A 12,439-nucleotide genomic window follows, 5' to 3' on the forward strand; every position below is an offset into this window, starting at 1 on the left:
TAGCCTGTGCATCCAAATCATCCGAGTTTCTTTCAAAATATCAGTACATTCCCAAAGATTCTGATTTAGGATGTTAGAATGGAAGGAGGCTCACCTTCCCACTGGTATGTTTTATGAATTCCCCAGAAGACCCTGGTGCACAGAGGAATCTGGGCTCCATCCTCCTTGCACCCTCATTCAGGCTACTGGCTGCAGCTCCAATCACCAGAGTGAGAACACCTGGGTTTGAAATACCTGGGTTTTCATAAAATCCTTTGCTCTGACCTAGACTTGGCCAATTCACAATCAGGAAGTGAAAGGGCATAGAGAGAGTCCAGAAATAAACTCAGGATCTTGGAGAGTTTGAAATACTAAGGGTTTCACCATCTCAAGCAGTTAGATGGATTTTTAAATTTTAATTTCTCAAATTTTTACGTAATATCTAAGAAGTGTATATATTTAGGGGACCTCGAGTGATGTTTGATTGTGTGCATTGTATAAGTTCAAATCAGTGTAAACGTGTCTATTTCCTCCATTATCATTTTTATGGCAAAAACGTTCAAGATTCTTCTAAGCTTTAAAAAAATCCATATATACAGTATATTATCCCTATTTGCAGTCAGCTTGCTGCAATAGTATACTAGAACTTCTTTCCCCTATCTAAAACTGTACATGTTAATCAACCTCTCCCCATATTCTTACCCTCTGCTCCCTCCAGCTTTTGATAACCCCCACACTACTCTCAGCTTCTGTGAATCAACTTTTATAGATTTCACATAGGAGTAAGATCATGCAGAACTTGTCTTTCTGTGCCTGCCTTATTTCATGAAAGATAACAACCTCTAGTTCCCGTCATGTTGTCAAAAATGACAGGATTTAGTCCTTTGTGTGGTTAAATAATATTCCACTGGGTTTATATAATATGCTTTGTTTATTCATTCACCCTTTTGATGGACACTTACATCATTTCTATTTCTTGGCTACTGTGAATATGCTGCAATAAATATGGGAGTGCAGCTATATCTTCAATAGAAGAATTTCACTTCCTTTCGATATTTTCCCAGTATTGGGATAGATGAATCATATAGAAGTTCTATTTTTAATTTTTGGAGGAACCCCTTACTATTTTCCACAACAGCTGTATTAATTTACATTCCCTCTACAAAGGTTCCCTTTTCTCCATATATCCTTACTGGCATTTATTATCTTTTGCCTTTTTTAATAACAACCCTTGTAATCAAAGTGAGGTAATATCTCATTGTGGTTTTGATCTGCATTTCTCTGATGATTACTAGTGTCAAGCATTTTTTTCATAACCTGTTAGCCATTTGGATGTCTTCCTTTGAAAAATGTCCATTTAGATTTCTTTTTTTTTTCCTGGTAATCTTTTTCTTTCTTTCTTTCTTTCTTTTTTTTTTTTTTTTTTTTTTTTTAGATTTCTTGTCCATTGTTGCATGGGATTATTTGTTTTTCTATTGGTTTTTTTTTGTATATTCCTTACATTTTCTTGTCATTAACCCTGCCAGAGGTACAGTTTGCAAACATTGTCTCCTGTCCTTTGGGCTGTCTCTTCATTCTATTGATTACTGTGCAGAAGATTTTAGTTTGATGAAATCTCCTTTGCCTATTTTTGTTTTTATTACTTGTGTTTTTAGGGATCCTATTCATAAATTCCTGGCCCATTCCAATGTCCTGAAATATTTTCCGTTTTCTTCTAGCAGTTCTTAGTTTTGCTCTCACATTTAGGTCTTTAATCCATTTCAAGTTGGCTTTGGGTATGGTGAGACAGATTGAGGAAAACAGTTTCGTTCTTCTGGATGTGTATATCCAATTGCCCCAGCATTAAGTGCCGATGACTAACTTTTCTTCCATGCCTGTTCTTGGCACCTTTGTTGAAAATCAGTTGGCTATAGGTGCAGGAAGATGGAATTGTTTAAAAATTCTTTGAAAAATAAAGCATCCATTGAGCTTTTCAGGGGCTAAAGAAAGAGAATGGATTAAAAATGCAGCAATCTCATGCAAATCTGGGATCCTCAGCTGAAAAGAGAGTCCTGGACTCGGTGTGGAGGAAGCAGAGAGATCAACCAAGAATACTTATGGAGAGCGATGGCACTCGGCTCTACTAGAAAATCTGAAAAGTACAGGTAGTTGTTTGAAGGAATTATGTTGCCAAGAAAATTAGGAGCCAAGACTGAAAAGGCTTTGGCTATCCTAGCCACAGAAGGACATTTTAATCTTCCATGAGCAACAAATGATGACAGCCACTAAAGAGGGCAGCTCCACCGATTTCCATTTCCAGGGTGGCCAAGGAGCTACTGTTCTGGGAGTGGTCCCGCCCACCATCTCCCTAGCAATGTACCAGAACTGCTGTAGCTCAAATCCTGCCATGTTTCTTCCAGTCTTTCCTTTCCCAGTGAAGGTGGAAGGAAATGGAGTTGATAACGTCCCCACCAAGACAGAGTGTGACTTGGGAGGAGGGAGGGGGAGAGACGCCAAACTGTGATCCTTTCAATCATCTCCCAGTGACAGAACAAGCCCTGGAAAGGAGATAACCTTCAATCCAAGATAGCAGTCCTTGGGAGGAGGGATCCTTTCCCAAGTAAATTCACTCCCAGTGACAGTGAAACTACACACCAATCTTGTCCCCATGTCAATAAAATGACCCCAGGAGGTCAGATGAGGACTGGACTCTGAACCCTGAACCCTCTATCCCTGCCCTATAAAAACACTGTCTCATTGATGTATTCAGTAAAAACTGTGCCCAGGAAAAACAAGTTCCAGATGTTTTCAATCTTTTACCTATGTCCTCTTAAAGGTCTTCAAAGACTAAGACACTCCCCCAGTGTAACCAATATAAACCCATACCTCCCCTGTAATCAGTGCTATTTTCTGCCCAGAAAGTGAGCCCACCAGATGCCTGACTCTGAGGCTGAATAAAAGTCCCAGCTGATCCATGAAGTCTGTTCCTGTCCCAGCTATTTGTACTTTCATTATGGTTTTGGTTATTTTTGCTTACAAATGTCTCTATTGTAATTGCCTTTTTATTCTATGCTACGCTTATGGGAGGGTCAGAAAAAAGGTAAATTGTTCATTTTTTAGAGGTACCCATCAATCCTTTATTGGAGACTATAAAATTCACTTCTGCAAGATTTCATTCTCTTTTTCTAACTTTTCGATTTTTAAAACATTGTGGTAAACCCAACATAAAATTTAACATATTCACCATTTTTTAAAATATTTATATTTTAGTTGTAGTCAGACACAATACCTCTATTTAATTAATTAATTAATTTATTTATTTTGATGTGGTGCCGAGGATCGAACCCAGGGCCTCACCCGTGAAAGACGAGTGCTCTGAGCCCCATATCAGCCATTTTAAGTATGGTTTAAGAGTGTTGACATTAATGTACTTAACATCGTGTGCAAGAGATCTCCAGAAACTTTCCATCCTGCAAAACTGAAACTCTGTACTCGGGGAAAAAAACTTGCCATTTCCCTCTCTGCCCAGTTCTGGTGACCAACATTTTATTGGCTTTCTCCGTGAATTTAACAACTTTAGATACCCCAGATAAGGGAATCGGACAGTGTACATCTTTTTGTGACTGGCTTATTTCTCTTGGGACAGTGTCTTCCAGGTTCATCTACATCGTAGCATGTCACTTTCTTTTGTTTCTCAGGTGAATGATGTTCCATTATTCCATTATATGAATACACCTCATTTTGTTTGTTCATTCATCCAGCAATAGACATTTGGGGTGCTTGCACTTCTTGGCTATTGTGCATAACACTATTATGAACAAGAGTATACAAATATATCCTCCAGAGTCTGTTTTCAATTCTTTTATATAAATACACAGATGTGGGATTGCTGAATCTTATGGTAATTCTATTTTTTACTTTTTGAGGAACTGCCATTCTGTTTTCCAGACTGGATACACCATTTTTGCACTCCTACAAGCTGAGCACAAGCATTTCAGTTTCTCTACGTTTGCCCACATTTGTTATTTTCTGTCTTTTTGATATTAGCATCCTAATGGAGGTAATATGATAACTCACAATAGTTTAGATTTGCATGCTTCTAATGATTATGATGCTGAGTAATTTTCCATATGCCTATTAGCCATTGGCATATCATCCTTGAAAAAATGTCTATTGAAATCCTTTGCCCACTTTTGAAACCTTGCTATTGAACTTTTTGTTGTTGGGTTCTGTCGTTCTCTTTCTATTTTGAATGTTAACTCCTTATCAGTTGTATGATATGCAAGCACATTCCCTCATTTCATAGGTTAACGTTTCACTCCTGATTGTATCCTCTTATGAGTAGAAGTTTTTAAGTTTGATGTGGTCTGATGTGTCTGTTTTTGCTCTTGTTGACAGAATATCTCGTATCCGATTCAATAAATCATTATGATATATAATATCATGAAGATTTTCTCCTATGCTTTCTTCTAGGTGATTTATAGTTTGAGGTCTTGCATTTAGGTCTTTGATGTGTTGTGAGTTAAATTTGGCATATAGTATAAGATAAAGGTCCAATTTCATTCTTTTGCATGTGGATGCCTGCTTTTCCCAGCACCATTTGTTGGAGAGACTGTCTTTTTTCCATTGAGTGGTCTCGACAGCCTGACAGCCTTGTTAAAGATCTCTTGACCATAGACATAAAGTTATATTTCTGGGATCTCTATTCTATTCTGTTGATCTATATGTCTGTATTTATGTCAATAACACAGATTTTTTTAATCTCGTTAGCTTTGTAATGTGTTTTTGAAGTGAGGACGTATGAGACCTTCAGGTTTATTTTTTTATGAGATTTGATTTTGGCTACTTGGGGTCTCTTGATATTACATATGAATTTTAGGATGCATTTTTGTTTTCCTGACAAAAATGCCATTGAGATTTTGATAGAAATTGCATTGACTCTCTAGACCATTTTGGAGAGCATTGCCATCTCAACACTGAGTCTTCTAATCCACAGATATGAGATGTCTTTCCATTTATTTAGGTCTTCTTTAATTTACCTCAAAAACACCTTGTCATTTTTTTTTATTCAAGTCTTTCACCTTTTTGAATAAACTCATGTCTAAGTACTTAATTGTTTTTATGCTATTGTAAAGTGAATGCTTTATTAATTTCCTTTTCAGATTGCTTATAATTAATGTATAGAAATGCAACTTATTTTTGTGTGTTGATTTGGACTTGTTTAATAAAACAAACTATTCTAATTCCTCCAGGTGTACAGATGGATCATTAATTTGATATCATTCTGCTTTTTTTAATGTTAGCATTTATAACTATAAATTTCCCCTTTAGCATTGCTTTCTGGGCTACCCATAAGTTTCAATATGTTGTGTTTTTGATGTTTTATTCTGAATTTAGAGTTATAGAAAAGTTGCAAGAATAATACAGAAGATTTCTTCTGTTCAGAAGATTTTTTTCTTCACTCACCATCCTCTAATGTTATCATCCTATTTTCTTCATATCTTGTAAGTTTTTCTGTGTCTGGTCCACATACCTTCTTTAGAATGGGATCCATCCTGAAGGGCAACTTCATTTGGGCCATGCCATTCTTATGATTAAGAGCAAAAGGAAACATGGTACAACCATGAGATGACTATTAACTTCTGCTCAGAGATGGATATGTGGCTTCTACTCACATCCAACTGGCCAAAGCTATTATACTGGTGGCACACAGATAGTGTAAGACACGTGCTCTTACACTACCTGTGTGCCTGAGTGAACAGATTCCAATGAGGACCAGAACCTTTCTCATTTTGGGTGCTTCCCCAAGATGTCCAGGACTTCCTCTGCCTCTGAAATGCCAATCTCTTAAAAAAAATACTTATTTAGTTGTATATGAACACACAGTATCTTTATTTATTTTTATGTGGTGCTGAGGATTGAACCCAGTAGTACCTCACACATGCGAGGCAAGCACTTTACCACTGAGCTACAGCCTCAGCCTCTGCCAATCTCTTTTTCTATTCAGCATGGTATTTCCTGGAATCTGATCCCCACTTCACTGTTCAAATTTTGAAGAAAAGCCAGATTTAGGAGCAACATATTTGGGAAGCTGTCAGTGTCTCTCTGAGTCCCTACCCAATATCTCATTGTCTAGTACCCTTTCTTCTTTTCTAATATGAATAATTAATAATAATTCTTTTCTAATATGAATAATACACTTACTGAGAACTGTGTTCTGGTTATTTCCAATGCATTTTTTTTTACATATCCACTCATTTATTCCTTACAATAACTCAGAAATGAAAGTACTTTTATTATCTCTATTTTCGGAGATGTGGCAACTGGTTTACAGAGAATAAGGGCTATCTATGGTTACGACTAAGTTATTACTGGGAAGTGACACGGGTAGTCATTCCCTGAGACATGTCCTCAATTGCCTCTCCTGGAACTAGACAGCAAAAGCCTTTGTCTGACTCCCCTTACTCCCCTAGACATCCTGGTCCTTGTACAAATAAGTCTAGAACAATGTGTTCCGAAGGAGGCTACAAGCCATCAAATTCATAACTGGCTAATGTGGGGCCTGGACGGGACCACTCCCTGCGTCTGTGCTCATGGCAGACACTGCAGTCACTCACACACCTTGAACTCAGACCCAAAGCCACTCTCTTCAAGACCTCTGTCTGGGATCCCTTCTAAAAGGGAAGGGAATGCGGACATCCATGATATCGGGAATGAGCTCAGGAGACATTGTGCTAAATGAAATAAGCCAGTCACAGAAGACAAATTCTCCAAGCTTCCACTTATGTGAGATGCTCAAAATGGTCCAACTCATAGAAGCAGAAAACAAAATAGGTTACCAGGAGCCAGACGAAGGGAAAGAGGGAGAGTCATTGTTTAATTCAAAATTTGGGAAAAAAAAAAAAAAGCTGGTAGAGTTAGCCGCAGAAGCAATGTCATAGAGGTAAATATAAACATGATGTCCAACGAAAGCCAGAATAAAAGCCTGATATTTCTCTTAAGTCAGTGTTCAAGGTTAGAGGATGGTCTGAGCCCTCCCACTGAAGTTCTCCTCTCTTGCATCCCGGGGCCATCATGGAGGGTCCAGTCACAGGTGTGAAGAGGCCACGCATGGCCTCTTGTCAAACCTCCATTCATGAATATCGTCAGCAGTCAGTCAGTGATCTTGTGATGTGTGTTTCTAGGGGAAGTACTGCGAGATGAGGAAGGAGACTATGGCTTTCTAAATGTATTCTTTATATCCCTGAGATATATAGGTGGGGAGGGAGACACGGAATCTCCCATTTCTGCTTCAAATTGATGGTGTGCTTGGATGTCATTCATTCATGTGACCTCCCTAGATTCTTTCACTTGAAAAGAGATTTTCATACAGATATTTTGAAGACCACAGCATTCTAAGACCCTGATGTGCCATGAAATTCTGATAGCCTATAAAACATACAAAGGTTTTATTTTACTTCTACTTGTTTGTTTATTCATCCTAGGGATTGATCCCAGGGCCTTATACACATTAAGCACACGCTCTACCACTGGGATATACCCACAGCTCTAGATACTGGGCAGTTACCCTACCCCCTCCCCATTTCCCTTTGCTCTGATTCCTTCTTACCATCCCTTGCATCCCTTCCAGAAAGACCTAGAGCTCACTGTCATGAGCCTTTCTTGTTGCATTGCAGATGGGATTAATATCTCTACCTGCTCCTCATGTAAAACATGTCTAAAAGTTATTTTACGTTCTCTCATTAAAAGGTGTGGTCTATGTACCCTAATCTTGCAGCAGGGAGCCTTAAACCATTATGTAAAATATCCAAGCATGTGGATAAAGGAGGAGTGGGAAGCGAGGGAGCTAAAGGACTGCATCTGATACAACCACCAGCTGTTAATGTCCTTCCAGACCAGAAAGTGAACACTAAATAAAAGCTTCGTGCTGACCCCAGCCTTAGCCAACATCTAACTGCAAAGACACCAAACACCTTAAGCAAGTGCTGCCGAGCCAAGACTGGTTAACCCCTTGAAGTTGAGAGCAAAATGACTGACGGTTTCTGTTGTAAGTCACTATCTTCAGACACACCGTGGCAGAGTCGTGGATTGCTAGATAGACTCTACCACGCGGCCTGCGCAGTGGTTTCATTAATGAGGTTCTAGGCATTAAGTTAGTTAGAAGAGATCAAAATAAAACACACAGACAGTACCTTATTTTACATTGCTAGGTCCGAGACGGCTCGCCTCCCTGGTTCCCGCCTCTAGCCGCCCAGCAGGGCAGCGAGGATTACTCTGGGCTAGCAGGAGAGAGAGAGAGCGAACACGCTGGGGAGTAGCCTTTTATTTGGGGGACAAGAGATTCAGGGGAGAATTCCATCCAATGAAGGTTGAGGGGGTGCTGCACTCCAAGGTCAGGGTCAGTGATTGGGTCTCCGGGGTCAGTGGTCAGGCACACCCCCACACGGATGGGCTCTCTCATCAGGAAAGGGTCGGGAAAGCTTCGACACAGCCAGAGCGCCTCAGGCCCTTAACAGGAGTCACCCAATCACGTGTCAGAATGGCTCCCCACAATAGACACTACAATTTCAGGTACTATTCTCCAATGCAAACTGCATTCTGTTTTTCAGCTCAGGTTCTGTCTCTTTTCCTCTGAGGTTTAGACAGCCATCAAGACTTTGAGTGAATAGTGTTTGAGTTCATTCTGGAATCCAGCCAAAGTTGGAGTGCCTCTTTCTGGACTCCCAGAGTCCCAGGAATGCTGACTAAAATGAAGAAATGTGGGAATCTCTGTCATTCTCTTGATTTCGGCACCCAAGTGCTTTGCTCAGCCAGACAAGGTATGATTTCTTCCTTCCTGTTTCTACAGAAACTGTTTCACTTCAAAGAAGCTGAGCTTATGAGAACAGGTGTAAATCTCATACCCTGGTCTGCCTAGGCACAGCCCCCACCTCACCGAACTCTCCCAGTCTTGGATGGAAACAGACCAACCGCCATCCCTAAACCCACATTTTCATCTCCCAGGTCCTAGCATCACCCCAGGGCAGCATGCTGGCCCCGATATATTACACCATCCTGTGTAATTCATTCTGTGATTCATTCTGAATGACAAAGCTCTATCTCCACACCCCTTCCTTTACACTCCATGTCTGCTTCCTATAAAGAGACACAGCCATCCAAAGAGCAGAGAGCTGAGAACAACTCAGAAACCTCCAACTCCCAGGCTGAAGCTCTCTCTCTCTCATCCTCACCATGAAGGTCTCCGCAGCTCTTCTGTGCCTGATGCTCACAGTAGCCGCCTTCTGCATTCCCGTGCTTGCTCAGCCAGGTAAGACCCTGCCCCCTCCACCCTGAAACACATCACCCCATCTCTGGGTCATCATGCCCAGCACATCCCAGGGGGTACCCATTGCCTCACCTTAGCAGCTGCTTTTCTAAGATCAGGCAACTCAGAGAAGGCCAGGAGTGAGCCCAATCACACAGCTGCTGCTGGGAAGAGCCTGATCTAGAATCCCAGCTCTGGAAACATGCCCAGAGCTACAGCCCAGAGTTACTGCCCAGCGGCTGTCAGTAATCCTGGGTGATCCAAAGAGAGGGGCCTCCTGGTGGTGGCCTGCAGGGTATTTCCAGATACAAGTGGAGGCAGGAAGGCGACCCAGAACCTGGTCTGTGCATCACCCAGCCCAGCTCCCAGAGACAGAGGCCCTACAGAGATGGATGGTATCCCAGAAGCTCACCTGCAGGCACAGATTTCTCAGAGCCTTAGTTATGAGTCCCCTTACTACAGGGGATTAGCTTATTATCTCAGCTCCTCCCAGCAGCAACCATAGTGTTCATCAGTTTCTTTTGTGCCTGTCAGTTGGTGAGGACCTGCTCCCGTTTCATAGCCCATGACATGGAGAGCGTTTACGGGATACCTCAGACCCATCCGACTCAGGATGGGCGGTTTCTTCTCTCAACTTCTCCCTTCCCACTGACTCCTTCTTACCATCCCTTGCATCACTTCCAGAATGACCCAGCACTCACTGTCCTGAGCCTTTTCCTGTTGCATTGCAGGTGGGATTAACATCTCCACCTGCTGCTTTGAAACCCGGAAAAGGAAGATCTCCATGCAGAAACTGAAGAGTTACACCAGGATCACCAGCAGCACCTGTCCCAGGGAAGCTGTGATGTGAGTGGACTCTGCTCAACCACCTTCAACCCTGAGCCCTAAGTCCTTCCCTGGGGCGGCGGGGAGGAGCGTTATCCAACTGAGTTGGAGCCAAACACTCAGATGCTTAGAGCATCTCCCACAGAATCTCAGAACTTTCCCAGTGGAAAAGGGGAGTCCCACTGAGAAAAGTGACTTCCACTACCTGCTCCCTTTCCAATCTTCAGTTGAGAGCTTCGTCCCTTTATCCAGACAAGGGGGTTTCTTCTGGGTCCACAAAAGCAGCTGCTGCCATCTCTCCCCACTGCAGGCCCTTCCTCTGCCTTCCACCTCCTCCATCCTAGGGCAGTCCCCTCTCCCTGGAGCTCAGGGGCCAGACAGGTGAGCCATCCTGGGGGTTCCTCGGGTGACCCGTCTGATGGAGCCCTTTCTCCCCCACAGCTTCCAGACCAAACTGAACAAGGAGATCTGTGCTGACTCCAATCAGCAGTGGGTCAAGGATGCCATCAAACACCTGGACAAGAAAACCCAAGACCCTTGAACGGCTTCTGCCTGAACAGAAACCAAGCTGGGACTGGAGGATCAACTCATCTGCATCCTCTGTCCTTTTTTTTTTTTTTTTTTTGAGAATTGCTCTGAAATTAATTTATTCCAGTTCTAAGGAAGGGCTGCGAGTGGTGTGAATGAGGTGGATCATAATTTTTTTTTCCTAAGTCATGTTTTCAAAGTTATTAATATTTTAATTTAATCTGTCATGGATGTTGGTGTGTTTTGAATGTAAACCTGTCTTGCTGCAAGTATCATGGAGGACCTTGCAAGAATCAATGCAAAGATTCTATTTAAAATTTTTGTGATAAAGAAATCGTAGCGTTATTACAAAAATGGAATATTTATGTGGGTATCACTTTCGCATTTTCACATAAAATATATTTTTGTATAAAACCTGACTTTGACGGCTTATTAAGGAATAAAGTTAAGCTGGAGAGACTGATGGGGTGGCAAAGAGGAGGGTATGGTTGCCAAGGGTGGGGCTTGGGCTGTGAAAGAAAAAAAGAATAGGTAGCCTGAGGGCTTCCCCCTGGGGACATGTCATCCCCAAGATGACTGGTACAGGAGAGTCGAGCAGGCTGGGACCAGGCTAAGCCAACTCCACAGCTCCATCTGACACCCTTCAGCTTTAGCTGTTGGCTTAGACGCCTTTCTTCCTTTCACAAGTTGTTACTTTTCTTTCCATCACAAAAGTATCTCCCCTCATTTACTGCATCAGACTCCTGGCCGGCTGGTTGTCCACTTGTATTCAATCACCCAATCCAGACTATCACAAACATCACTTGCACTGAGAAATCCCTTCTGCATCTGGAGCCAGGTATCTCAAAAAAAAAAAAAATCCATCTCTACAGATTAGGGAGAAGCAGGGAGGGAGGTGACCCTGCACCCCGACAGATAGCACTGACAAACCCTCGACAGCTTGCAACAGAGGTTCTTGGAGACAGGGTTTTCAGGAATAGAGGGATTCCATGATTAGACGGGTTGTACCACTAACGTGCCTAGTAAACTTGGGAAAGTTACTTATCTGACTGGGCCCACAGAGATTGTAGTAGATGGATGCTCTCTTATGGACCTCAACATCACTTAGACACTTGGAAAAATACAGATGTGCAGCACCATCACCAAAGATTCTGATACGGAGTGCTGGGTGAGGAAGGTGCTGCTTCTACCTTTTTAACTAGTTCTCTATCATGTCTGGGGGCCACTCTGAAGTTCCCTTATTTTCTCTCTATTGGATTAAGGTACTCTCTGGACATGCCCACTGACTTAGACAAAGAAGTGTATCTTTTTGTTACAGTTTGGGTATGAGATTTTCCCCCCAATCTCATGTGTAAAACAATGCAAGAAAGTTTTAAAGGAAATATGATTGGGTTATGAGAGCTTTAACCTAATCACTGCATTACTCCACTGACACAGATTAACTGGGTGGTAACTCTAGATAGGTAGGGTGAATCCGGAGGAGGTGGTGCATGGGGGGTTGTGTCTTTAAGGTTCAGATTTTGTCCCTGGAAAGTGCAGCTCTCTCGCTCTCTCTCTCTCTGCTTCCCAATTGTCACATCCTGAGCTGCTCTCCTCCTTCACACCGTCTGCCCTGATGTTCCGCCTCACTCAGACACAGAACCATGGAGTTGGCTTTCTATGGACTGAGACCTCTGAAACCTGTGAGTGCCATACAAACTTTTCCTCCTATAAAATCGTTCTTGACAGGTCTTTTGGTCACCGCTGCAAAAATTCCCATTAAATCATTTTTCCTTGTCTTTTGCTTGACCTTTCCCACCTGCTAGACAAGGTCGTTAGGCACAC

At 42.1% G+C, this 12,439-nt stretch overlaps 1 protein-coding gene across 1 annotated transcript; it reads left to right on the forward strand.

Moving 5' to 3' along the window:
- Nucleotides 1–9,189: 9,189 nt before the first annotated feature.
- On the forward strand, nt 9,190–10,628 carry LOC308636622 (C-C motif chemokine 2-like; the record flags this gene model as incomplete). Its single annotated transcript, XM_081272206.1, has 3 exons — nt 9,190–9,265; nt 9,994–10,108; nt 10,529–10,628. The coding sequence occupies 3 exons, from the start codon at nt 9,190–9,192 to the stop codon at nt 10,626–10,628; spliced, it is 291 nt and encodes a 96-aa protein (XP_081128332.1).
- Between the last annotated feature and the right edge of the window lie 1,811 nt (nt 10,629–12,439).

Source organism: Spermophilus citellus, assembly GCF_964194105.1.
Source record: "Spermophilus citellus genome assembly, chromosome: 17".
Lineage (NCBI taxonomy): Eukaryota > Metazoa > Chordata > Mammalia > Rodentia > Sciuridae > Spermophilus > Spermophilus citellus.